Here is a 26,995-nt window from a genome sequence, read left to right on the forward strand (position 1 = left end):
GAGATTGTTGTTCTTTGATGCTGACGGGCGAAAGCTAACGGCACGGTAAAGCTGGTGTGATTCTTTCCCTTTTTGTACATTCCGAACGTTAGAACGAGTGTGACCCATTCGCAGTACCGTGCCGTCGATTTTGGGGATAATGAATTGACATGAAAGTATCATGTCGTGTTGATTGTCGCCCGTCTGATTCTGTTCGAATCCAGCGCAGCGCTGTGTTAGTTCCATTCCAATTTATTTATGTTTTTAAATTTCTACTTTTTCCTATCTATCAAATCTAAAGAAAAGAATGATAAGATTTAGATATATGATGCTTAGATTGCTATTTTAGTATGCGTTAGGAATAAACTAATTACGAATGACGTAAGAAAACAATAATACCGAAAGTATTGTGTTTGATGAATCTTTCATGATGAATCAATCAATCTATGACAAGGCGTCATTTAAAACAGCAGTCTAATCTTAAAAGATTTTCCAATCCTCAAAGATTCATAAATCCCAAAGATGCGTGATACCTCATAAATTCATGATTTGTTACAGATTTATGAATCTCTTCGGAAGCATGATTTTATGATTGTTTCATTTTCATTTTCTTATTGTTTCGATAGATCACAATAGATTTCATTTTTTATTATTTTTCTGTTTAATGAAAGTCTTTTAAACCCGTTTTTTACAACAACTTTACAACCTATGTTCATAAATATTTGCAGTAAAGATTCAAATGAGTTGAATTAGTTCAAAGATTCTTTAAGCTTCTGGAATCTGAATCAGATTCATCTAACACTAAATAATGATGTACATGAATCACAAACTTATTGCAGGTTTGCATGAAAGTTTTCTTGAGCCCTATATCCTCCTTATTCGTCAATACCCTATCGGTTTATCATACGATATCCAGCCGGGGCTCAAAACACAAAATTAGTTTTTGATTCATCTTTCTTTCGAGGCCATGGTATTCAACTGATTCTCACTTTTGGTCTCAAAATTATTCCAAGATTCTGAGATTTGGCTATAGTTTTCTGTATTGATCAGTTTTTCCAAAAGTTTACAAACCCTTTACAAGAGTAATATACATTACTCTCAAACCTATCATTGGCATTTAGACTCTCAAGTCCCTGACGTCCGACGCTTAGTCGGGAAAGTCGGACTTTCAGCTGCTTTTTCTTCGTGATTTCATGCTTCTTAGATGCAATACGACTAGATTAACACATTCGATCATCAAAATCCACGTTGTCCAAGGCTTTTGTTATCATTTAATATTTTATGGTCACGTGTGCGTTGTCCGATTTTTAATGAAAATACCCGGTTTTCAATACATGTGTTAAACACAGAAACTCTTCGTGTAACTAAATGATTTTATTTCATGCTGTGTAGCGATTGTTTTATTCAAACTCTTGTGACGTTTGTCCAAATTTCTGTGCTCCAAAAAATCCAGCTTTACCAATAGCTTCATAGCTCATAGTTTTTCCAATAAAGCTTTTGAAGAAATTACTTGACCTACATTAACGAAGAATGTGTCATTTGATCAAACAAAATCGTAGATTCCCAACAAAAAGTATTATTATTATTTGCTCTTTCCACTCGACTCTTCCACAGAGGGACCGTTCCAGTCGGATGCGCTGCTCGTACCGGAAGGTTGCCTGTTCGATCATATTCACAACGCATCTCGCTGCTGGCCCTTCGTCAGGTGGAACCAAACCGGTGCTGCCGCCTGCCAGGATCGCAACATGCAGATGCGTAGCTTTGCCATGCTGCTGCCCTGCGGCATTTCGCTCTTCTCCGGCGTTGAATTCGTCTGCTGTCCGAAGCACTTCAAAGGTAGGTGATGAATACCTCGATCCTCCCATACACATCCATCGTTATTCTGCTTCCGCTCAAACGATCGGCCCAAGTTCAAGTGAGTGGGCAAATTTCTGCTACCTTCATCATTTGCTTGGAGAGCTCTTTATGCTCGCCGGGACACAATTTAAGGGGTGCCAATCAGCGGCAGAGAGTAGAGGCGAAATAAAAAAAAGGGTCACTTGTGAAACACAGGCACAGGATCGCCCGGGGATTTGATTGTTTCGTACAGTGCGCGATAAAGCAAACCCGTGCCCAATGATGATACTGACCGGTGATACCAAAAGGAAAAAAAGCTTCATTCATTTCCCAAGCGCGAAAGCGATGCGTGAACACGCGTTTCGAAATTATTTCCGCAAGCCATTTGCCGACACGTATCGAGGTCGCGCTATCACAAAAATCACAGATGAATACGACATTGCGATACGGTGAATTGGCGACCCGCATCTTTTTCGTGTTGGCTCTTGTGTTATCGATAGATAAAACAAAATTGTGCACGAGCATGCGACAGAGGGCAAAAGAACGTAGATGAAAAATAGTACTTGTTGGCGTTCCGGAAGGAAACATTTTTCAGCGAAAAGGTTGATTGTTTGGTACCGCTGGTTGAGGCGAAAATATGAATTATACGACTCCACAAAACTAGCACAACAATGTCAAAGAGTTCACCCGTTAAAGTTGCTAGCTTTCGAGTCAGGCAATAACATAGGTCCTGCCTAGCTAGTGAACGTAAAACAAATGGCTTTTTTCGGAAAAGCTTTCTTGCGGGTCGCGCGGTGCTGTCCCAACCACCGAGTGAAAAATAGCTTTCATGCCAACACAATGATAAAAGAGCTAGAAACATAAAACAGAGTAGCGCAGTGGCATAATAATGACACTGTTCGACAAGCAAACAAAAAAAACATACTGAAATGGACACTGAAAGTAAGTAAAAATGAACCAATACCACGCACAAAACCCTCACAAGCACACACACACACACACACCGGCAACCGAACAGGGCCACGAACAACAAACAAAACGGCCAAACTTCGTCGCATGACCTCCTCCAGCTCACCCATGATGTAGTGTTCCTGCTACCAAAAAAAAAAGCGGTAAAGGGGCGAACAAAAAATCTCCACCCTGGTTCTCGGGAGCCCTGGATTGTCTTTTAAAAGTTTTCCGAGTGCATCAAATTTGCATAATATTACCCTTCTCGCATCGCGTCATCTTTCAATCTTGTACCCCGGGAAACGGTAGAACGGTACGAGCCCGACAGCAAAATGGGTGTGGTTCATCCAACGCAACCTTTCACCCGATGTGGCACAGCGCTCGCAGCTCGACGTTGGTAAAAGGACATGTGAGTGCACGGATAGTTGGACGGATGAAAGCTGCCTTGATGTCCCTATCCTGCTGGGGCGTGAGAAAAGCTTTTCCGAAACCACACAGATTCACACTAACACACACACACACACTTATGTACATTTGCCATGACCATCCCTTTTACAATGAAGACATGCAGCAATGCACGTTGATGCTGACGCGAGTAAACCGTCACGACACCTCCAATAGCACACTTTCCAGGCGCTTTTCATCGTGCTTCCCATTTTCCCTGACTGAGCAGTTTGACCGAGGGAAGAGGGAGGGAAAAATCAGCCAAAAGTCCCTTTTTTATGTTCCAACTCATTCACACACCCATACACAAAGCCACATGGACCGGAACAAAAACGATTACGCACACAAACGATGCAAAATAGCTGTTTGGATGATGTTTGCCTACCGTACCGGCTAAGGTCGACCCGGTTCGGTTGGACGGCCGGGTTTGGGTACAATTTAAATGTTATTATTATGCAAATAAATCTCCGGAAAATCTGTTTCTCTTCCCGGCTGTTCTCGGTGCAAGCTGCAATTGTTGGTAGCTTCCCGAGCGACTAGTGGCCCCTTTTTGCCGGAAAACCGAAAGGTTTAGCGTGATGCGAATGTGGGCGCAGCCGGGTACAAACGAGTTTAAGCAGTGTTAATCACACACTCCACCCTTAAGATCATGGCCCCTTTCTTATCGTGGTGTGATCCGGTAGTCGACCGGTCCAACGAAAGCCGCCGAGTATAAAGCTTCCGATGGAGCCAGATCTGCCAGACGGCAAGCATCCCGATTATTGAGTTGATTATCCACTGGGTCCTGAAGCGAAATGTTTTTTGTTGTTGTTGTTGTTGTGGGGTCTAGAAGGGACACGCTTGTGCGCTGAAACGATCTCATTTAACCGAATGTGATAGCTGAACCATTGCTACCGAAGACGGTTGTTTAATCCACGCGTTGAAAGTTATTGGTAACTGGAGATGTTGGTGCCTCCATTTACACAGAACTGAAGGAATTTCAGTAAATCAAGAGACATAATTCTATAACCTGAGAGCCTGAACCTAACAAATTAAACTCAATTTGCCTAGTTTAATTTCGTTATAATGTTATGAGGCGATCAGTATAAGAATTTATACGCTGATTAGCTGATTTGTTTCACCAATCAATTATACCAGATTATGATTGGAATGGTATATTAATAGTTTAAAAATGTTATTATATGCTTGTTTCATTCGATTTACTTTAAATTTCCTTTATTAGGAAATATTTTGCACCCTAATATGCTAAGTATAAGTGTACGTGTGGTGTACTAACTGTCGTAAAAATAAATAATGTAAAAAAAGCCAGAAATGCTATGCCTACACCTCATGACGTTGTTTTACCGATACAAGAAATTAAGAAATTTAGTAAGTGTATACAACATAATGGCTTCGTAATAGTGCTCCAAAAATGGAAATTTTTAACCGAATGATCCGAATGATATCGACAATTGATACTCAAATCGCGACTCGTGCATATCAACTGCTGTCGGTAGATCTTCTGTCTGATCTTTTCTTTGTAGCAGCCTTTTTTTTGTCTTTTTTTTCTGATTGTAGCAGCTCATAATAGACCATACCCCGCAGGTCCCACCAAATACCAAATACAACAAATATAAATGAACTTCAACCCCGGCTGTCAATGATGTGGTTTAAATAACTGTTACGGATCGATTTCATCGACTCAATAATGCGTATTGCGAGCAATACATTGTGGCCGAATTGTAGAAATAAGTTGTGGCCGTGGCAAAGAAAGGTAAAGTTATCCTAGAGCATGTCAATGCTTATGCCATATATTGCCACTCCTGTTAAAGTGTACCGGAAACTAAAAAAAAACTTTGAAGTCCGACTGACTGCATAACATGGAGATTGCTTCTTCTGATTGCTATCTGGTTTGGTAAATGGAGCAAGGTCTGAGTGAGTAACCTTTCAGTTATTGGATAGTGAACAAACAATCGTACTTGTTTCCCAACAAAATCCATAAATATCACGAGAGATGGACAAAAATATAAAAATATTATGGGAAATATTTTGCATCTTATTATAATCAACTGTTCTCACAAAGGCAACAAATATCGATTAACAATCTCTCGACTACATTCACATTTAATAATGTATTATTATACCTAGACTTAGATGCTTGGTGTATAATGCATTTGGTAGAGATCCCGGTTTCACGCGATTGGACCTTACCAAAATCTCATCCGCATCAATGCCCCACAGGCAGCACTCGGCTATTCAATTCGAGGTAAATAAAAGTTTAAGAAAGCCAGACATGGCAGGTTTAGACCTCTTGAAATTGTCCGTTCGCTGAACCGGTTTAATAAAAATGACTTTTGCACCATTCATATTAATATTAAATTGTGTCGGCACATAAACCTCAATAACTTACAACGGTAGTCGTGGCGCCAGCAATACCTTACCGGGAGGACAGCCTTGCAGTTTTGAATTTTAACACGCTCCTGCTTTTACCTTACAATCTTCGAAAATTTAGTCTCACTGCAAAGGATAAGTAATAGCCCATTCAAAAACTCATTAACTCACCGTGTAACTGCACACCAACGCGGCGCGTCCATCCTTCCGTTGGGTTATGCGTGGAATGAAATCGTGCGGTTCAAGATTTAAAGTTCTGCGCGGCATAATCGCTGTCTGCTGTGCTGGCCTCGTGCATACCCCCAGGCCAAATATCCCTACATTAACCTTCTCATCGGTGGCAAGCTAGTAAATAGTTGGATGATTAAATTTCATCTCGACTTGTATCCCAAAATCATAGCGGCATAATGGCGCTATTGTCTAAGGCGCAGGGATTTTGAACATCCGAACTGGTAGCTGCTGAATACGGAAGAGAAGATTGGTTTATCGAAAATTAAAACATTGATTGTAAGCTGAAACAGCAGAATTCAAAGTTAAGAAAACTTTCCGCTTCATACTGCTCGTAAAACTAACGCATGAAAGTTAGTAAGCGGATTGTTCCTAGTGCTAATAAGAGTACGAAGATGAGTCATAGTTTGCTGTTTCCATTGCAATCAGACGATAATTTTATCCCGCGTCATACTTTCCTCCCGATCAGACCCGACCAAACCGCCAGCAACAAAAAACCACAGAAACCAGAAACCGGAGGGCAGATGCCACTGTTTAATTGCTCGTAATTTTCGAATCGAAAGCATCATTAATTTTATCGGAAATCTGTTTTCTTTCCTTGCACCCTCATCGGGGCCTCATTGCTCGGGAACTAGAGACATGGTAGAGACCTTCTGCCCTCCGTCAATTTTTGGGAGTTGAGTCTCCTGAAGCAATCGTGTCCTTGTTGGCTTGGATGGTTCTCTGGAGAGTTTCAAGCGCTGCCCAGCCGCTTGGCAAAAGCCAATGTCATGTGCACGCGGTGGTAGCACCCCAAGCTCTTCAGCTTTACGGTGTGCTACCCTGCTGCTATACAGCTCTCCTGTCTCACGCTCGTTAAATCGGCAACGCAGAGCGATAAATTGTGCCCCGTAGTAGTGGTAGTAGCACCAGTGTCCCGCTGAGCAATTAATTCTGGCTGACAGCAATTTCCCCATCTACCCGGGGGTATACTCGAACATTCGGTCCACCGTAGCGGGATCGCATCGAACAGTGGAAGGGCAGGGTATGCTAGCACAACAACAAGCAAGCAGAGATGAAGTTGATGACCGACGAAATCAGGACGTTGCAGGGGTCTTGCGGTGTGTTTGCCGAAGTGACCGAGATTTACACGCCCAGTGTTTTTGCAGCAAAATGAACGATGCACTCATTAGTGGCTGGGCGGTAAAGTTGCAACCGTACAGAAAACATACGAAAAGCTACAAATTGGGAGAAACGCAACACGGGATAGCTATTCCCGAACAGCTACATGATTAGCGATTTGGCAAACATTTTCAGGCAACCGTACCGCAGTCGGCTCAATCATTTATCATTTAGCGCCTTGTTGTAGTTGATGCTTATTGATCTGTTGTTGGTCTGGCTTCTACAGCCAACAGTAATACAAACTTCCAAGCACTCGCTCGCATATGTCACTACAGCAGTACAGTTTAAATTACTTGAAGGTCTAACCATAGCTCTACGACATCGATTTCCACTATTTGCTGACCAATTGCACACTTCAGACTAACCAAAGAAGTGAAGCTGCTTGCATCAAGCCTTTTCAATGCATATTTAATATTTTCATCACATGTCCCACTCACTTCCGCGAGAGCTTGGAAGCTCAGCATGCATAATGTAGCGTTAAATCGCCTGTACAGGGCGGATCAATCGAAAACTATCACGAGAAAGTCACAGTCCCATGATCCGAAAGCAGTTGGTTGCAAGCGTGAAGAGATGTTTTTTTATGATATGGCATAAACAATCGCCAAATACAATGTGTTTAAAATTTTTGCTCATTTATAGTTCCTGTAATTTGCTCATTAATAATTATAATTAATTATATAACTTATAATAATAGACGCAAAATAGAGATACGCTTTGCCTTTGTAACCAAACCTTTATAAGTATGGAAATACCACAGATAAAATAGTTTTCATACTTTGGACACATACATTCACACCTGATGGAAGGCGAACAAAATCATGACAGGATCTTTTCCAGCATGTACCAGGCGCCTCCATAGCCAATCTTTGAGGTTAAGCACAACTAGAATGATACTCTCCTATTGCTATTGCTGATATCAAAACAATAGAAAATGTGAAGCGGATGGAAAAATATTATATATTATTTTATAATAAGTTAAATTATATTAAAGAAATTGTAATATTACTCTTATATTTCGAAATTAACACAGTTTTCTCTTGTGAAAAAGTAACTATTTAACTTGTTATGATACCCGCTGAAACGTCACAAACAATTTGTGTGTGAAAAACTATTTCAAACAAACACGACCTCAACAAAGCACAAAACCATTTACAAACGCTTTCAAGCTAGCAACCCCAGCTACGTCGTTAATCATTCCAACGAATCAGTCTCATGACTTCTGCCTCGATTAAAGTTGGACAAGTCGTTTTTTGTCGAACATGCTTTTGTCCTCTAAATGTCAGATAATAAACTAGAGTTTCATAGAATCCATGCAAGGCAAGAAACCTCAACACCCGCTTTAACATTACCCACCCACACTGACACGACAATCAGTGGCACATGTCGAACCGGTACGAGTGTGATGGCTGTCAGTAATTCCCTCTTCATTCTTCAGGCCTCAGAAAGCCACCAGCTCAAATTGAAATGGGTTAGATTTACCAACCACCCCACACACACACACGCACACATGCGCTGTAGGTTTAGAGCTGACTACCACCACCAGTAAAGTCTCGCCACCACTCGAGGGGGGGGGGGGGAGGGCTTAAGGTTTAGGAGCAGCGATTCAATAGACAACCAAGCGCTACGTTTCCAAAAAGTGAAGAACAGTTGAAGAGTGTTTTCAATCAAATCATGCTGTATTACATCAGTTGCAGGAATTTGATAAAACGGATAAGTGGAGCTCCCCCTCTCTTCCCCGTATCGTATCGACCCATCTCAGATCACATCCTGATTCCGACCCGTTTTTGCTCACTGTTAAGTTTCACCCATTCAGCTTGCTAACTCAACTACTGGGTGATGGGATAAGAACCTCAATCAAATCTATGCATCAAACAATGGGAATGAAACATGGAACGACACGAGTATTGTGTGCGTCGTTTTGTGATACATGGGTTTTAGCGTAGATGTTTTACTTAGTTTGTACAACGGCAACATTATTGCCACCTTGCCTACAGAGTCATGGGAAGTTGTGCCGAATGTGTTACATCAGCTAGCAAAGGATTTGCATTGTTAGTTTGGTAAAATGAGTACAAAGGAACTGAACGTGCACAGTACATACATTTAGCGGAATTTAGGGCAAGTTTGCCACCTCAAGCAATTCATTCTCTGGCTTACTAAAACCAGTTTGAAAAAAGCCTAATACGCATTTTTTATCATTTTACATTTAATTTTTCATTTATTATTTATTAACATTATCATTTTTACATGAGTTTAAAAATGGTTAAAAATGACGTTTAAAGTCACTTTCATTAAATAAATTGATTTTGTTAACAATGCAAAATATTAACAGGTGTAGCAAGTGTGTATGTCAGCGCTCTTTTAATAGAAAATAGCAACACGCTGCTAAGTTTATCATCATTAGGATAACTCTAATTTAACCCTATCCAACAATTTCCTGCCACAGTGTGGGCTTAACAAACAGAACCTACATTTCCGACAGCTTTACTTCAAAGAAAAATCGGTGCCACTCTTGCCTCAAACAGTGTTGGTGCTTTTGTCCCAAAAGTTAGTTTTCTTTTGTTATTTACTTTCCACGAAAACATGTCTGTTTTTTGTTCGGCCCATCCTACGTAACAATTTATCTTTTTTACGGGCTTCTTATTATGGGAAAATAGGCTTATATAAATGGAATTCGGTCTACTACGGCTTTTCATTGTGACGAGTACAATCAGTATACTCATTTCAGCATTCAATAAAATATCTTTTAAAACAATACTGGGTGACGCACTTGCCTCTATGGCACACCGCAAATTTCGATAAATTGGTAGCCCTTATGTACTTCGTGCTTCAAGATTATTCATTTTTAACACAAAATTAACTTTTCTTCGTTGAAGAATAACTAGACGCGATACATTGCATCGTTTACTGAATTAATTGCAGAAGCAAACTTTCCCTTCCACTGCCAAGAATTGTCAGGGAAGAAAAAACCAGGTGAAAAGTGTAGCAAAACTGATAAAAAAATACTTACTTAGTTACACAAACTTGTACAATTTAGTCTTCAAGCACAAAAACTTCAAATAAACAACTTCCGAAAACATCATAAATCCCTTAATTAGAAGTTTTAAAGGAAATTAATGTTAATTTTACGTTGTTCCGTGTGGCCGTCACTGCTGTGAAGCTAGAAGCGCAAACACACCAGTGCGCGGGGGTTTTGAGCCTTCACTAATTTGGCTAAAAGTTATTTCTGCAAGTTTTGCTGCTTTCGCCCAAAAAAAAATGCACAGGGGCGCAAAACCCCGCCAGCACTATTAATCAGCTTGTGAACGTAAAACTTATCCTTGTATTTGCAGCGTTCTTTCATGTCTGTTTACGTTTCTCACTTGTGAGCAGCTTTAAAAACTGGATGTAATACAGCGCATGGTAAAATATTTGTTGGAAAATTTTAAACCCTTGATAATATATTAGCTAATATAACAAGAAAAAGAAAATTACAATTATTATCATAATCAAATTATTACTTTGAAAAATACAAATTAGAATCAGCATGCAAATCAAAGCGATTAAATAGTTCATGATAATACAAAAGCAAATAAACCACACAACACAGACATGGGAAATGGAACTCTTCGCGTTTGATACGATTCGTCTGGGATTCGTGTTTCAGTAACAGTCAATAAACACGCACGTCATCGTGCTACAAATAAATTCATACAAATGGCTTCGCCACCTACAGTGTTAAGTCAAGAGCTCCAATGAGAGAGTGACTTGCTTAGCCCGTTTGATGCTTTTTTTTCTATATTATGTTGGTGTGTTTTATGAAGAGCTTAACGCTGCTGCGTCATTGAACTAAATTTCTCAGCCAGAAAAACCACAACACACACACGCATCGCTCTACGGAAAGTGAATTGTTGTGTTGTATTTCAGAACATAAAAGTGTGCTAGAATCGTTTCACCTATCGATAAGTTTTACTCATCATCCCAAATATGGTATGAGCACGATACCATCGTTTCCATATTGTAGAAACAACACCCCAACACATTCAATGGAAAACGCTTTCGCCGCACCGTGTCAATCCATTTCCGCTCGGTAAAGCTTTGCACCAGTATGGGAAAGTTGAACCGACTGCAAAATGGCTGACAGACGAAAGGAAGGTCTGACCCTCCCCCTAGAAAGCCTAGCCTGCTAAATGCCGACCGTTTTGTTTGGTTGATTTTGGGGTTTTGGAGGCAAAATTGGGGAGGTGAAGAATGGCTTGGAGGCAGGCGTTTGCTAAATGGTATGGAAGCTTTCATTTTTGTTTTACCAACAAAGCACATAGCGTACGCCATCACAGCAAAGCGGAGAAGCGAGGACAATCGTAGGAAGCAAAGTTAATATTGTTAATGATGAAGCTCTCCATCGTGCCCATGTACTGTGGGGATTCGGAAGCACATTTTCCTTTCCTTCCGAGCCGCGGAGGGTGGGCCCAGTAGGAAAATGATCCGCCCGAAGGAAATGGGAGGCGAGCTACGCTTAATTAGACAGACGCCATCCAAAAACGGCACCAAAAAACCTCATCCCCAAGAATCCGGCCACCGGTTTCCTGCTGCGCCGCTAGTGGCGCGGTTTACGCTCCGCAGCCAAGCCTGTGAAAGATGAAAGTAAGCCAACCATCATGGTACGCGGGAAAGCGCCGTCTGCTACCAACGCCAGGATATCGTGGTTTTCCGCGCAGCCGGGACTTGTAGCCACCGACGGAGACGCCCGGAAGAAAACGTCACTTTTTAACTATTGAATTAACTTCCGCGGATGGATGTTTGCCGCGAGCGCGTGCGAATGTAAGTAGCCCGTTGTCTATGGTAATGGTGGAATAAAAGCGCCATTTTGATGAAATCATTTTCACAAATTGCTTCCGACGAAGTTATGAAACAGGCGCCGTCATCGACGTCCTGCCCGGGCGCGTTGAAATGTTGGTGAAAGCGTAGAACAAACAGTCGAGCGACACCAGCGAGAAAAGACGCCGACCATCAGCTAGACGATCTGCCCCGAACAGAGGGAAAGATATGCGCTCTATAAAAAGATCCTTTATGAGAAGCGCTTCTTGTGATGTCGAGCTGGCGAATGGATAGCGAATGGGAATGCCGATGAAAGAGCGTATAATTGTATCATTTGCATGGTGTTTTGTATCTTGTTAGTGTTTTCCACTTGCCATATCTTTGCTGAATGAAGGAGGAGCACAAATTTACGGATAACAAAATTCATGCTACAGCAGTGACAACCGGCCACAGGAGTGTTTATTCAGGCACCTTTTCTTTAAGGTGCAATGCTTGAGAAAAAAATGATACTTAATTTAATTAATTATAACAATAATTCTGATTTCTCTACATGTCACAATTGAAGTTATTATCGAAAAAAGTGTTTTAAGCTCTAACATAAGACCCCCCCCTTCACCATGCAAAGGTAGAAAATGGTCTCGTTCCAAGAAGGTAGAAATATAAATTTCCGTACACCGCATCCGCTTTGCTGCAAATGTTCTGCACCGGACTAATCGGTTGGCATGAATTAATGATATAAATTACGTCCATCGTTCGCAACCACTGTCCATCCGGAGAGAGCTCCGATGCACCTAAAACTGCAACGCAATTCGTCACTCAAATGCCTGCGATGCACTCGCACATGAACACATATACATACACACAATTGAAGTGGCCATACAAAAATGGCACTGCTCTGATGGGCACATATCCACGAAGATGTCATCGCATGACATCAAACCAAGGAACTCGGACGGGCACGGCGCTAAACGAGCTGTATCATTGCAACGGAGGAGGACCTTTTCTGGTTCTGCGAGGCTTAACGGGTGTCCTTGTTCGCTTTCCAAACCGTGCACTTCATGCTGATGCTGTTGAAGGCATAAATAGCATCAATCACTCTCCGCCACACACCATCGAGAGATGAATTGTGGGGGAGGTTGCCTGGGACACCAAACGGGACCAACGGGTGTGGCAGGGTATAAAACTGAAAAGCGTTGCAAGTGATCGCCGACATGTCAGGTTTTGGGCAGGGGCTTTCATCACCATGGCGCACCACGGCGCAACATCGCCACTCATAAACGCACCGACCCTACATCCGATCATGTCCTCGGTGAACCGGAATGAGGTCAACTCAGTGAGGCAGTACAAAGCCGGCGATGGTTGTATGGCGATGGTTCCACCATCGTACCTTCCGCGTGACCTGTCGTACTTCACCGCCTCCGAGGTCCACACACAGCGGGTTGATACACTGATGCACTGCACCAGAGGGTAACACATGTGCTACAGAGCAGCCTACATCGTCCTTCGGAAGCGGTTCAGTTTGGGCTGACAAACAGCTCGCCCCTAAGCGAATGTGCGGGAGCAGATAGTGTCCCCGTGTTCTGTTGCGTCAACAGCTGTGCCAGTGCCACAGCACGCTAGCCCGACCTGCCCGAGCATCATTGCAAATGGCTATCCATTGCCTATCCGAACAACGAGCGACGCATCGCTTCCGCTCCACCCAAACCCCGTGCCGTGGCCTCTGAGAAACCGCCGAACAATTTCCAGGTTCCTGTTCATGCTCGGCTACTGTCGCCATCAGTTGACGTGGAATGATTAATTCGAATGCAAAATGGAATATAATTGCACATTGAATGTGTCATCAGCAAACACTGCCCCGGGACCACACACCGGAGACGGTCAACCGAGGAAGTGACCGAACACCCGGACATTGCTCCTCCTGGCCGTGGCCTGTCCGGAACAGACAATGTCGACAGATCGCCACCATCCGTGTGAAAAGGCTCGAAGGGTGAGGTGAAGGAAATAAAAAAAATACACACACACACATGTACCCCCTGACGGTGCTGTAGTCATCTTTGACATGCTCTCGCTTTCTCTCTCTCTCTCTCTCTCTCTCTCTCTCTCTCTCTCTCTCTCTCTCCAACACGCACCATGCAGTATGAATTTTAAGTTCGTTTCCGAGCGTGCAAAACAGTTTGTACGTGTCGAGGTAAAAAGTGATTTTTCTTTTATTCGTTTGTTTGGACCACCATATTTCCACCAGCATTCACCAGTATGGGAGGTTTTTTCTCTTATTCATCGCTTTTTGTACATTTTTGCTCCGCTGTGTTTGTTTGTGTGTTCTTGTTGTTTCTACACTCTTCCGAACGCGCGGTGCACCGACGAACGAAACGCCAGCCAGTGACCAACGAACCATTTGTTCATTGTTTGGTGCACATCTGTTATCCGCGCTGGCATTTCCTGCCAGGAGGAGTTTCCGTTTCTCTCCAGGGACACATTATTCGTTCGGCTGCCACATGCCACCGGGAGACGCGAGCTCCACACGGGTACGGGAATCCTGGGTAACTGCAAACAAAACATAAGAACGGACAAAAAGAAAAAACCTCCACCGCCAACATTCTACGGGCAGCGTGCTTTGTATGTAATTGAGATGGTCAGTGAGCATGAGAAACCTTTCCAATTTTTTCCCCCTATTCCACCATTACCGTGGACAGCCATTTTTCTTTGCGAACCTTTGCAAATGCCACAGAACAGGCATTGGTCGACCAAAGCAGAAGGAGCAGGAAAATGCCACTACACGCAGGTAGCCCGCTAAACACGTTTTAACACACTCGATTATTTGTAGTAGTATTAACAATCTTTCCAAAAACCTTTTGGATCCGTTCTACGCAAATGTGGATCATTGTGCCAATAGTCGATGGATCATTATACATCGCCAATAGTCGAAATGGTCCCTGGCCAAGGACAACGAATCATTGAAGCGCTGTCATCGGTACAGCAATTGTTTCATTATTCTATACCACACATACACACACACACACACACAGTAAGCATTTTCATTTGAGTTAAATCAACCTTTTTTGGGATAAATACGAGCGGGTTCGGCAGACTGCCAAAAACTCAAGCTTTACTTCACGCTTGCACCTATCCCGCCATCCTTCACCGGCCCTGCTGAAGGATGCTTTCAGTTTTGTTTCCCATTAATTGTTTTCCAGCCGTGTTGCTGGCTAGGTGATTAATTTGTGCTTTTCACTCTTTGCCAGTGCTTTCGCGCACCATTCCCGAGCTCCCAAAGACAGAGCCCGTTTATTTCCAAGCACAAAAAAACGCACATACACACGCACAAATATATGACCCTTTTTAAATGCGACAAAATCCACCATGCAGTTCGCTTAAACGGTTTCGGTATTGTTGCAAACCGACCCACACCAACGGTACGCGATATGCGATGGACATTAGTGGACGAAATGGTTTCATTTATTTTCCGTTTTTCGTGTTGATGTTGTTCAAATGTTCTTCTTTTTTTTGCCTCTCTCCTTTGTTTTGCCTTCTTTTGCCTGCCCATCTGGTGTGTAGTGTTCATTCGTACCCCATTTACGAAGAATTATAATGCGCACGGTTAAGCCCGGCTGTGCATATTGAAGCGGCGATGTTAATGTAAGCCAGCGGATGGGGAAAAATGTCCATTTTATGAAAGTCACAAAGTCGGTTGGACAACAGCAAAAATACAATCAAATGGACCTTCACCACTTGAACGCTCGTGGTGGAATTACCATCTGCACCAATGTTGTCACCGACAGTCGATTCACTAGAAGCCCCGTGCATAAACAATAGGGCGGTTTCCGTTTAAAGGAAGCTTTGCTGCACGTGGATCACCCCCGTTCCGTGCATATTAAGCGATTTTAATTACCACTTAACCGTTTGGTACTATTTTTATGTTGATGGTCTATGTTTCCGATTCCATTACATTTGCAGCCTTGTACGGGTGAAGTGAATGAAATGCAGGTAGAATGAATTTCTTTTTATTTACATTACAACGACCCCTGCACAGTTACTATATGGTATTTTTAACACAACAAATATAAGCAGTTGGCATCGAAGGATAAACCATTAACAAAAAGGAAGGAAATCGTTGAAAGATTAACACGACCAATGAATATAAAATGTATTTTGCATGATATATCTGTTTGGGTAGATATAAACATCGTGCACCGATCATTTTCACATTAACTTTCCACAAACTACCAGGCGCCTCCATTTGTTCCCGATACAACATTTTCTAGTCATTTAGTTATTGCGTAATTTGTGGGCAAAAATAAATGTTGAATATAAAGCAACGAATATAATGCAACGAATAAATTGCCTACAACGAAAATCTTGTTCCCGACCAACTGTGCAAACGCGTTTGCAAGCAATTTGGGATGGAACCCGCCATTTGCAGCACATACGGTGCAAGAGGAGTTTGATAGCTGAACCACATCATCATGCATTATGGAAGGAAAACATCCGAAACCAGCAATTAGTACCAATGAGAAGCAAAACTAAAACCGCTTCCTCCGATGCACAGCCTGTATCGCGTGGACAGTGTGCTTTGCGAAACATATTGCTCTTTTGCCGTGCTACTTGTTTCCATTGCGCAAAGCTTTTTTTTTACATCGGATCACCATCACAAGCTAGTGCCGCTCGTGTAAGCGGTATGTCCTTCAGCTCGCTGTAACGGTATTTGTGTCCGCATAAATCGATCTATCGAGCCGAAACGGAACACAATCCTATCACGCCGGAGCATATCCGTCAGAGAACGAACGGTTGAGAACGAACAAATAACCAAAAGGGTAATGTTAGAAGAGTGTACCGTGAAGGATTGAATGGATGTATCCTTTTTCCACCACCATCGGTTTGATACTGACATTGATGTTACTAGTTCAAGCATTGTGCTGCATATTTTAGGTCACTCTATTCAACCGTACATCGCGTACTGCCATAAAAAAGGCTCTTTTCATTGGATGAATGTCTTGGTGGTATATGTTAAAAAAATTATCGTAGATAGTTTAGTTTCTACTATTTTTTACAAGCGTTTACGAACCAGTGTGCTAACCAGTGGGAAACATTTTAACACAAGAGATATAACCAATATTCCTTCAAGCGACAGCTCCGAGGGTGCTCTTTTGTTTGTTTTATGTAGCTCAGGACTCTACAAATCATAATTGAAACAAAAGCTTGATAAAAATATTATCAACCCATCAAAAAATATTTTTTACTTCAGAGAACACAGTGGTTTAGAGTTCGGAGCTCTCCGCTTGTTCTCTCCCGAAGACCTTATTTTATTCCATACGTGCACGGTGATTTCAAAGGATTTTATCATTTTTGTACCAATTTTTAAACGAATGTATTTGTTAACGTTTGTTTTAACAGTTTTCTTGAAATGAGTTGTTTTATTAGGTTTTGACTATAATCGAGTCCTGTAACCTATGACCTGGTGACAACTAAAAACTAAGTATTTCGTTCAGGCATGCTATGTTTTCGTAACATTTTTCTATGTCTGTCGTAATGATGTTGTTGATGTTGAAGCTGAGGAGTGTTTCAGGAGGTGAAAAACATCTGTTACATGCGCAATAATATTTTATGCTACAAGAGTCAGCGTCAATCAGACAAGTAGTGTTGAGTTGATTAGGTCTGTGAAATGAGTGTTCCTCAGCATTTAAGGTGTGACGCTTCATTGTAGCTCCAAGCTTTTAATCGTCACTGAGTGCTAATGCTGACTTCAAATTCTTTCCCATACCTTTCAAAATCTACACTTCTATATTATTACAAGTGGTGATCACGCTTAAACACCTATAGGAAAATAAGGAAAAAATTAAGGAAAATAGAGAGAGTATTGCAAAGAATTTTGCGCATATTGGATAAAGAAGTTCTCTGATGTGCACTAATCATCGGTAGAAATGTTCAACTTAATAAAGCAAAGCCCTTTCTACGTGATCTTTTTATGAAACTCAACTACTTGGAAGCACATTAGTGAGCTTTATTTGTTAAAGTAACGATGGAAAATGGTTTAAAATATTTTTCACTTTCCTCCGGATAGGACATCCGAACTGACTGATATGTTATTATTTTTCACGCTAACGTTTCACCGAGATCGAAAAGGCAGGATATAAATTGGAACGAAAAAAAAACTTTATTATTACCTTTATTACTGGAAAATTAAGGTATCCATTACAAATTGCTCATTAGTAGGAAGTACGCACAGTTTGTATCCCACCATGGAAAAAGGCTCAAACACCATTAAGCTGAATGATTTGATTTCTTTGGAAAAGGTATCGATTCCGCAGGCAAAAAAGTAATAGGAATCGTAAAAGCTGTTGAAAGCGAATCATAAACACTGATGTAGCATTAAAAACACTTCACCCGAACTCGGATGTGCCTCGCTTGATAGCTAAGGTCCGGACAGGTTTCTCGTTCAACATCAATTAACAAATGGTCGAATTTTACAGATCCACTTTGTGATATCTAAACCTAAACATTCAAAAATGATGATTTCGCAACGCTAGAGCTTGAAAACAGAATGTCTGACCATCATTTTACTGATGAACTTGGCTCGTATACAAACAAAGTGCGAAAGGCTCTGTACAAACATCTACGATGTAGCTAAACAATCTTCACGGCAATAAAATATGGTTGTCTTTTAGGATAAGAGCTTTCAGTCAGCAAACCTGCAGACCGAGAGCAACCCAATTTTGCAAGCAAAACTTGTACAGCAAAATCAATATTGAGAATCAATCTAAAAGTAGGCAGATTCAATGCAAAAGCACTTTCGCCCCCGGGGAACTGGGCCGACACTTTAACCGACCGCGGGGTCAAAAAAGGCGGGTGGAGACGTGGTGTAAAATAAATGTGCCAAAGTTTTGTTGCCAAGTAAGTCATAGTTGATTTGTTTGCGCCAAACTCTTCCTGCAGTGCAGTGCTCGGTACACGAACTTCCAGCATATCGGCAGCTTCCACCTGCCAGCGCAAAGCCTTGTTTGACAGAAGCATTTCAACACCGAACAGCAGAGTTCCGCGTGGCAAATAAAAGTTACTACACAAAAGAGGGTAGAAAGTTTGCTGGGAAAAATATGCTCATACTCGAGGGCTAAAGCGTTTCAGGGAACGAATCGCAAATGTATGGAAAGTTTTTAAAGTTTGCTACATAAATCACTGCTCAAACGGAACGGTACGGTTCGGAGCGGCACCAGGTGAACTGGAACATAGTGAACAGCATCTTTTTATTTCTTCTATTCTGAAAAAAAAGAAATAGGAAAACTCGACGGAACGGTGTGCCGAGATGAAGTCCAACCCGGGCTAATCTTATGCCCCGGTAAGCTCAAGTACGTTTCGCAGGACGATGGGAACCTTTGCCCTGCTACATCGTACGTTCCGTCGCCGGATATTTGCAACGACCATCCGGTTAGCTTACGATGGCAGAATTTCTTTAATATTCTTAACCTTGTTCAAAATGCGCATCTTTTAAATTGCTCGCTCACACACATACAGACAAATAGTATATACATATATACATACACACGAAAGACGAACGGATCCGCATCGAAGCTCTTGGAGCATATAATGCTCCATGCAATGAATCAACCCCTAGAGAGCTTGGGGGATTATTTCATACGATACCACTCGGCTCGATGCGCACTCCTGAGTGCCACTCCACGAGATTGTGCGCTTCCACGGCTCCCGCTTCGGACGAGGCATTGAAGCATTTAAACTTCAGGTTTCATAACGCACTGTCGTGCACCGTCACTGTCGCCGTCTCGGAAGTAACCTCGAACGAACCTCGAAAGCTGATCAGTACCTGCCCGCCCGGTGTAGCAGCAGCGAAGACGATTTTCATGGCCGTTTCCGGTTTTGCCCGATGTCGGTTGCTTTTATCCCCACGGACGTACGGTTGGTCGGTTACGGTTGAGCTTGGAACACACACTTTTGTTGACTTTACTACGATGAAGTACGGTAGAACCGGTGGTGGAGTGAAAAAGCTTCGTGCCGGAAATGAGATGGTGAGAGGTGCCGAGCACCAGCTTCGAGAGTATTTGGTAATATCAATCGAGGGACCACCACCGGATATTCCACGGGGAGATAACAGTTTATACTGGAAAATGGAATGTTCCTTCCCCACGTGCGGATTTGTTTCGCTTCGTGTACGCTCTACACGCTAAAGCTGACATTTTGCGGAGTTTTGCTAGAATCCTTAGATGAACGAACGAAGAAGACACCATTTTGTCCGGTCTTAAAGATCTTTTACTAGCCTACAGATATCGCCAAAGGATCTTAAACGGTACACTAATTTAGTGTCATACGTGTACTATCTTATCCGTATTTTATTCGTAAACATTGGACAATTTTCGCCCATTCTGCTACATGCTACATGTTTCATACGGTTCGTGCGATGCCAACCCCGACAAATCTGATTTAAAGTACAGTGATATCAAATGTATGTGAATGTCCGATCGAATCAATAAAATACCGTATCGTTTAGGATTACTTTCGATATTTCAAAATAATCCAAAGTCCTTGTAAAGCACCCCGATGCGCTTCCACCCTTTCTCAGCATCTCAGACAAGATCTTCTGGAGCTTTCGATGGGTACGTAAGCGTAAGCTTATACTGCTCAGAAATTTAAACAAAACAAACTTATTGATTTTCTGCGAAAGTTTTCAACAGCTCCTTGCCGTAAAGTGAACAGTATTTACCCAACCAGTGGCAGTCAGTAACGGGTTTGTGCTGGGAAATCGTTTTCACTGTAAATATGAAGGTAGTTTCTGCTGGGTTTATGCGAAACGTTTCATGTGATCGGCGAACATAAAGCGGGCATTGTCCTTCGACTTGGAGTTCTCAACTCTATGTCGAACACGCGTTATGTCGTAAAGTTTACGAGCCACTGTTGAACGACTTTTGACAGTATATTAAACGGAAGTTTGGCTTTAATGCCCAGTGCGCGCAGTACACCATCCGGTGGATGGATTATCACACTTGGAACTCATTTTCCATTTGAGATGGAGTATTACTTTCAAAACCGTAAGATGAAGTGATTCATTTGCATAACTTTAATTTCGTACTCTGCTGCGTCTACACAGCGAGCATGAGTTTGGGTTGTTTGGTGCACTACCACTCCTCTAAACAGTACATTACAGGGTTTTCATCGAAGATTCGACAAAATGCAAGCAGATAGTTACATTTTTATGGTTGATCGGTGCTTTTATACTCCGTTAATATGAGTATAAAGTTACTGTAATGCATGAAAATTCTGACTTATGAAAAAAAAATAAACATTCGCCAATAAACGGAACCATCGCCAACTTATCAGTCAAGCTAACACAATCACAACGGACGGTAACCTATAATGGAGACCATAATGATCGGTCGAAGCAGTGGAACGAACACACACCATTTGTTCCTACCCTTCGTGTGTCCACCACCCCTCCCCCCTCTCTTCACCCACCCAGCTCGAGACCAGTGGTGGTGTAATGATAATAAAAAACGATACCCCACTAATGACAACCATTGATATCCTTTTGGTTATAAAACTTTGACATCCGTCCATTCGATGAAGCGAAGAAGTGACAGTGGCAGCTGGTTTCCTTCGTATAACATCCGGCCCGTGGGCATCGTTAGTGAGGGGTGTTTATGGAAAGCTTTCGCGGCGAGGCTATCCATGGGTTTCGCTATCCGACCGCCGTGTATCGGTACCGGTGGGTTAGGTCATTATCATCTCGCCACAGTTTCCTTTCACTGGCATTTGGTACACCAACACAAACATACACACACAACGAGCGAGAGGATAGCGTCCTTCCAGAAGGTAAATGTACAGTCCTGCCCCATTGCAAACCATAAAAAAGCAAATACACACTCTTCGAAAACGCGAAAAAAAAACGGGAAACCATTCATCCCGCGAAGGGTACAACGATCGGCTATAAAAATGCGCGAAAAATACAAACACACACACACACAGCGAGCGGGCACACTCGGGCACAAAATATGACAACGATCGATTCGAGCAAGCGAACGAATCGTTCTCTCTAGTACGGATGAGGTCGATGTTATGTTCAGCAAGGAGCAAAAAAAAAATGCCAAAAGTCCAAAAAGCTGGTGAATAAGATGGGTGGTGGACAAAAATTGTGGTCTACCTTCTCGGTCAGGACATTCACACAACTACTAGTCTCCTTTGCAACGTTACGCTTTATCTCTCCCTCTGTGTGTGTGTGTGTGTACTTCTTTGCAGCTCTATGTTCGGTTCCCGTTTTCCCTACACCCTTTTGCGATCGTAAAACTGTTCGATTCCACGGTACACCCACCCTCCATTCCACGACCGGAAAATTGCAGTTTCCGGCATATAGAAGGTGATAATAACAAATGTTCACTGTTTTTGCTGCCTTCACGTGCAGACGACTGCTCGCTGATGGTTCGAACAGAAGGATGACCATCCGGTACAGCATAACAAAGAAAAAAAGGAGCATAACACCCACCGCCCAAAACAGGCAACGAGACTCGCTTGATGACGCTAGCGGGAACACTGCATTGCTCGGTAGAGCTCGAAACAAACACAACGATCTCGATGTACGCGGTAGCAGCATTAGTAGCATGGTGCATGACTTGGACAGATTTTGTTATGGATCACCCACTGTCCGCTGTCTTCACCGTATTAACCTCCGAACTCGAACGCTGGAAAAACGGTTTGGCGACGCCAATATTTTAACCTTTCCGATGGTGGCCCGGTCGTTCGCAAACGACAACATTCGCAACACTCTGCATAAAGCTAAGGCTGATGAATCGATTCGATTATTGAACCGAGCACGAATAATTTCGGAAGCGGAGGGGAAAAAAATCGTTCACCAATATTGGGCTGGATAGCTTCTGGCCCACTGATTTTGTATCCAACCCAAACGGGTTTTTTTTTTTTCTCCCCCGAACGGTGCGAACGATTAATGGGCTTGACAGTTCGTTTTGCTGCCCTTTTTTTTACTGTTTATCGTTGAGAACTTTTCGCAAACTCCTCTTTCGCCCAGCTGGAAACAATTCTGGGGTTTGAATTGGTATAAACCCAGCCCAGCTTTGAACGTACAGCATTCGGAAATGGTTGTTGTATGGCCATCCAGTTCGTGTTGGGATAAAACTCCGCACTGTAAGCTCTGATGGCACTTTCCTTAACGACGTTCTCTTTTAACGTTTTAGCATTGGGCTACCAAGTGCCATAACGTATCGATGTTTGTGACGCTCACAATCAAGCCACCCGCAATGTGATGCAGATAAACATACAGTGCTGTCTCCGACTTTTAGCGCTCGCCTTCGCTCGAGATTCCTGGTGAGTGCGGTACGATTTCGCAGCTGCTGCCGACAACCAATGCCGAAACGCTAGACGAACGGCTGTATTAATGGTTGCGCCGTGCTGATTAATGGGCAACACTTTACCGCTTAATCGAATCGTATCATCATTATCGTTTTTGGGGTAGGGTTTTGCTTTATGGTGGTGATCATTGAAGGGGCCGCAGCTGACAACTGAGAACTTTCCAACTGGATCGCTGGGAACTGTCTGCGAATGGTTTAATGAACCTTCTCCGCCTGCTTTTTTCGTTACTTTTTCGCCCACCAGCTGTTCCGATGAAGGTGAAGAAAACGGATCTGCCGGTGCTGCCACAGGACACCGACATGCTGCCCGCACTGGACGATGGCGGTTCGGATGGCGTTTCGGACAACAACTCCGAGGATGACGAGGACGATGACGATATCGACGACGAGGAGGACGAAGAGATGCTGGGCGACGAACCGATCGAGAGCGATGACGACGAGTACGATTCGGACGAAGATTTCGACTCCGGCAGTGACAAACCGTCCGGTGCGGACGCGATCGATACGGGTTCGGCCGCGTGGGATAGCTTCACGACACCACCACCGCCCCAGGTCGCCCCCGGCAAGGATGGACTGAAGAAGCAGCAGCAGGCGGATATTGGTGGTCCGATCGGTGGTATGCTGTACGCCGGCGGGTACGCCGCTAGCTCGACGGAAAAATCGGGCACGATCGATCTGGTGACGACACCGATCACGGCCATCCCGACGCCGGACCCATACTTCACGCACTTTGATCCGCGCAACGAGCATCAGAGCTTCAAGGTATGTACGAGCCACGAAATTGATGTTTTGTATATGCTGTTCGTAGAATTTGCACGCCGAATTTCAGGAAGCCCAGCAGCGGCTCGAGGAGAGCCACCGGGAGAAGGTGACGCGCGTCATGAAGGACTGGTCCGATCTGGAGGAGAAGTACCAGGATATGCGGTTGGCCGATCCGAAGTCGGCCCAAACGTTCAAGCAGCGAATGACGGCCCGGTTCCAGGTAAGCGACGGAGCGGAGGAGCGAACAAAAAAAAGCACGCACCGAATGTCCCTCCCCCGGCAACCATTTTGCTTGTTTGCGGCTTTCTGTTCGATCCTTTACCGTACACTTTCGGTTTGCTCGCGCAACACTATCTGCATGTGTGTGGCGCAGTGTATGCACCATCGGTTTAGTGCTTTGTTTCCCCCACTTTGTTTCGTGTCTCCTCCCAATGTTTACTGCCAACACATCCACACACTTTCCCCCCAAAAAAAAAACAAAAACGTAAGCTGACAGTAAAAATCATGTCATGTTTTGAGTCGAACGTTTGATTCGCATTTGTGAGGAAATAGCAAAACGCTTGCAGCACCATTTGCCAACTCGCGGCCATCGTACGCAATGGCCGTGGTTTGCGGGTACAGTGAGTTTTGCTGCTGTTTCTCTCCAAATGATCGGTGGTTAGAGGTTTGTCGCGGATGTAGTAACCTTTTGTTCAGCACACTAGCGTAGCGATAGAGACCACTCCCGAGCAGGCCAGCCGAACGATCGAACGAGCGCAATTTAGATTAACTGTCGACTGCATTTTGCCGTTGAGCGAAGGAAAAAAAAAATACCGGATGCCACCGGAGAAAAAAACCAAAAACACCGTTTCCATCGTGTGCCAAAATTGCCAGTCAGTGCACGAGTTTTATTACAAATTTCTAGGTTTGTTTTGCTGCTGTCCACCCTTTGCCTTGGCTGGAACGTGGCCAATGTTCCGCTTATCCTAAGCGTCCCAAAAGCAATTAAATACCGATCCAAAACGATTCGCGTACATTCTCCGAAACGTTCCGCGCTGCCCTGTAACATTCCCCATTGCATCCTGCCAACTAACGATTATTGCGCCACACCAATGACAATCCTTTCGCAACGGCAGCACGCTTGTGTGTGTGTTTTTTTCGTTATCCTTCGAAATGCATTTTCCCCAGCGCACTCGTTCGCTTCGTTTGCTGCGGGCCACCCCTTTTAGAACCCCGTGCGTGTGTGTGGGGGGTTTTGCTCCGTAGTTAATTTATTGCGCAACAAAAAACCAAACCAAAACAACCAAATAGCAGCAACTACAAATCCTTCAAAACTGGTGACATGAGTTTAACGGTCTCGTTCGTAACTAAAATCTGGCCACCCCCACATGGCCAACCTCCGTTCGTTCGTGTAATATTTTAGACTTCTGTGCAGGCACTGGAAGAGGAAGGCAACTCCGAGAAGCATCAGCTGGCGGCCATGCATCAGCAGCGCGTACTCGCCCACATCAACCAGCGCAAGCGGGAGGCGATGACCTGCTACACCCAAGCCCTCACGGAGCAACCGCCGAGCGTAAGTTATTCAGTTTCATAACTTTACAAAGTAAAGCCGGAACCTGTGGTACGCTGCATCTGTGGTGGAGCAAATGGTTTTTTTTTCCTTCCTATCTCTTCGAACTGGGTGACATTTTTGTGTCCTCGCCAGTGCGGATGTCCGCGTTTTCGGTAGATTCGGTACGGAGAGTATCCGGACCGGCCAAGAAATATCAACTCACCCATCCCACCCACACACATAACTATGGGTTGCCCTTTTGGAAATCGTCGTCGATGCATCGAAAAAGCGATCCCGCCGTCCGGTGCGTGTACGTGCTCGTTGTACCGTACGAAGCCAGGCACGTTCCGCGCCATGTACAACTTTGATGGAAATCCGTTTATTTCACAATTTTAATGAACTTTCTTTTCGAGAGGCGCCCACAAAAACTGATGCGTTGTGTATGGGTGTTGTTCTGGGCTTTCGGCTTCGGCCTGTACGAATGGCGAAATGTGCACGTGATGGGTAGAAACGTGACGCGATGGGAAGTCGTTTTCTCCGAGGTTGATATAGCACAAAAGGCAAAACGCACCAACAATATGGGCTCTGTGTGTGTGTGTGTTCTGTGCAGCTCTCAGCAACCCATATTTAATCCACCGTTCGAATGTTTACGAATATTCCGAGCCTGATTCGTTTGGTAAACTGTAATTAAACTTAGCGTAACTATGGCGAACGTAACGCTCCAGATCCGGAGACCTTATTGAACCGAATTGGCACACATTCACGGATGAATATTTGATCATTTTTCACTGCTTTTTCCTGCTTCGCCCACTACAAAACAGTCTCATCGGGTGGAAAAGTGTTTGCAGAAGCTGCTACGTGCTCTTCACAAGGATCGTGCCCATGCTTTATCGCACTATCGGCATCTGCTCGGTTCGGGCGGTACCGGTGGGCTGGAGGCGGCCGCATCCGAGCGCCCCCGCACGCTGGAGCGTCTGGTCGACATTGACCGGGCCGTGAATCAATCGATGGCGATGCTCAAACGCTACCCGGAACTATCGGTGAAGCTGTCCCAGCTGATGGATGATTACATCCAGGCACTTCGCTCCAAGGACGAAACGCCCGGTTCGATGCTGGCCATGACGGAGGAAGCCGAGGCGGCCATTCTCGACAAATACCGCATGGAGATTGAGCGCAAGGTCAGCGAAAAGGAACGTCAGCGGTTGGCGGAAAAGCAGCGCAAGGAGCAACGGGCACAGGAGCGCGAGAAGATACGCGAGGAAAAGCTTCGCCTGGAGGCTAAGAAAATGGAAGCCGCTTACAAACAACAACAACAACAGCAGCAGCAGCAACAGCAGCAACAGCAACAGCAGCAGCAACAGCAAAAGCAACAACAGGCTCAACAGCAACAGGCACAAATGGTTGCTGCCACATTTGCAGCAACGCAACAGCAACAGCAACCGATGCAAACCCAGCAACCGACGCTCACGGATCAACCCCAAACCCAAAAGCAACAGCCGGACATGGAAGCCCAGAAGGAAACCGACACCACCAAGGACTACTCCGAAGAAGCGGCCGTGACGTAAGTATTTGGGGATTGTTA

The 26,995-nt window shown here is 43.8% G+C and overlaps 1 protein-coding gene across 1 annotated transcript in view; it reads left to right on the forward strand.

Annotated features, from left to right (window-relative positions):
- The window catches only part of LOC128718038 (amyloid-beta-like protein), a 61,437-nt gene that overhangs the window by 32,132 nt on the left and 2,310 nt on the right, over positions 1–26,995 (forward strand). Inside the window, exons 4-8 of the mRNA XM_053811712.1 lie at positions 1,594–1,815; positions 23,365–23,882; positions 23,929–24,102; positions 25,285–25,434; positions 26,235–26,974. Coding sequence (XP_053667687.1) covers positions 1,594–1,815; positions 23,365–23,882; positions 23,929–24,102; positions 25,285–25,434; positions 26,235–26,974 — 1,804 coding nt within the window. The remainder of the gene's footprint in view (positions 1–1,593; positions 1,816–23,364; positions 23,883–23,928; positions 24,103–25,284; positions 25,435–26,234; positions 26,975–26,995) is intronic.

This window comes from Anopheles marshallii, chromosome 2 (genome assembly GCF_943734725.1).
Source record: "Anopheles marshallii chromosome 2, idAnoMarsDA_429_01, whole genome shotgun sequence".
NCBI lineage: Eukaryota > Metazoa > Arthropoda > Insecta > Diptera > Culicidae > Anopheles > Anopheles marshallii.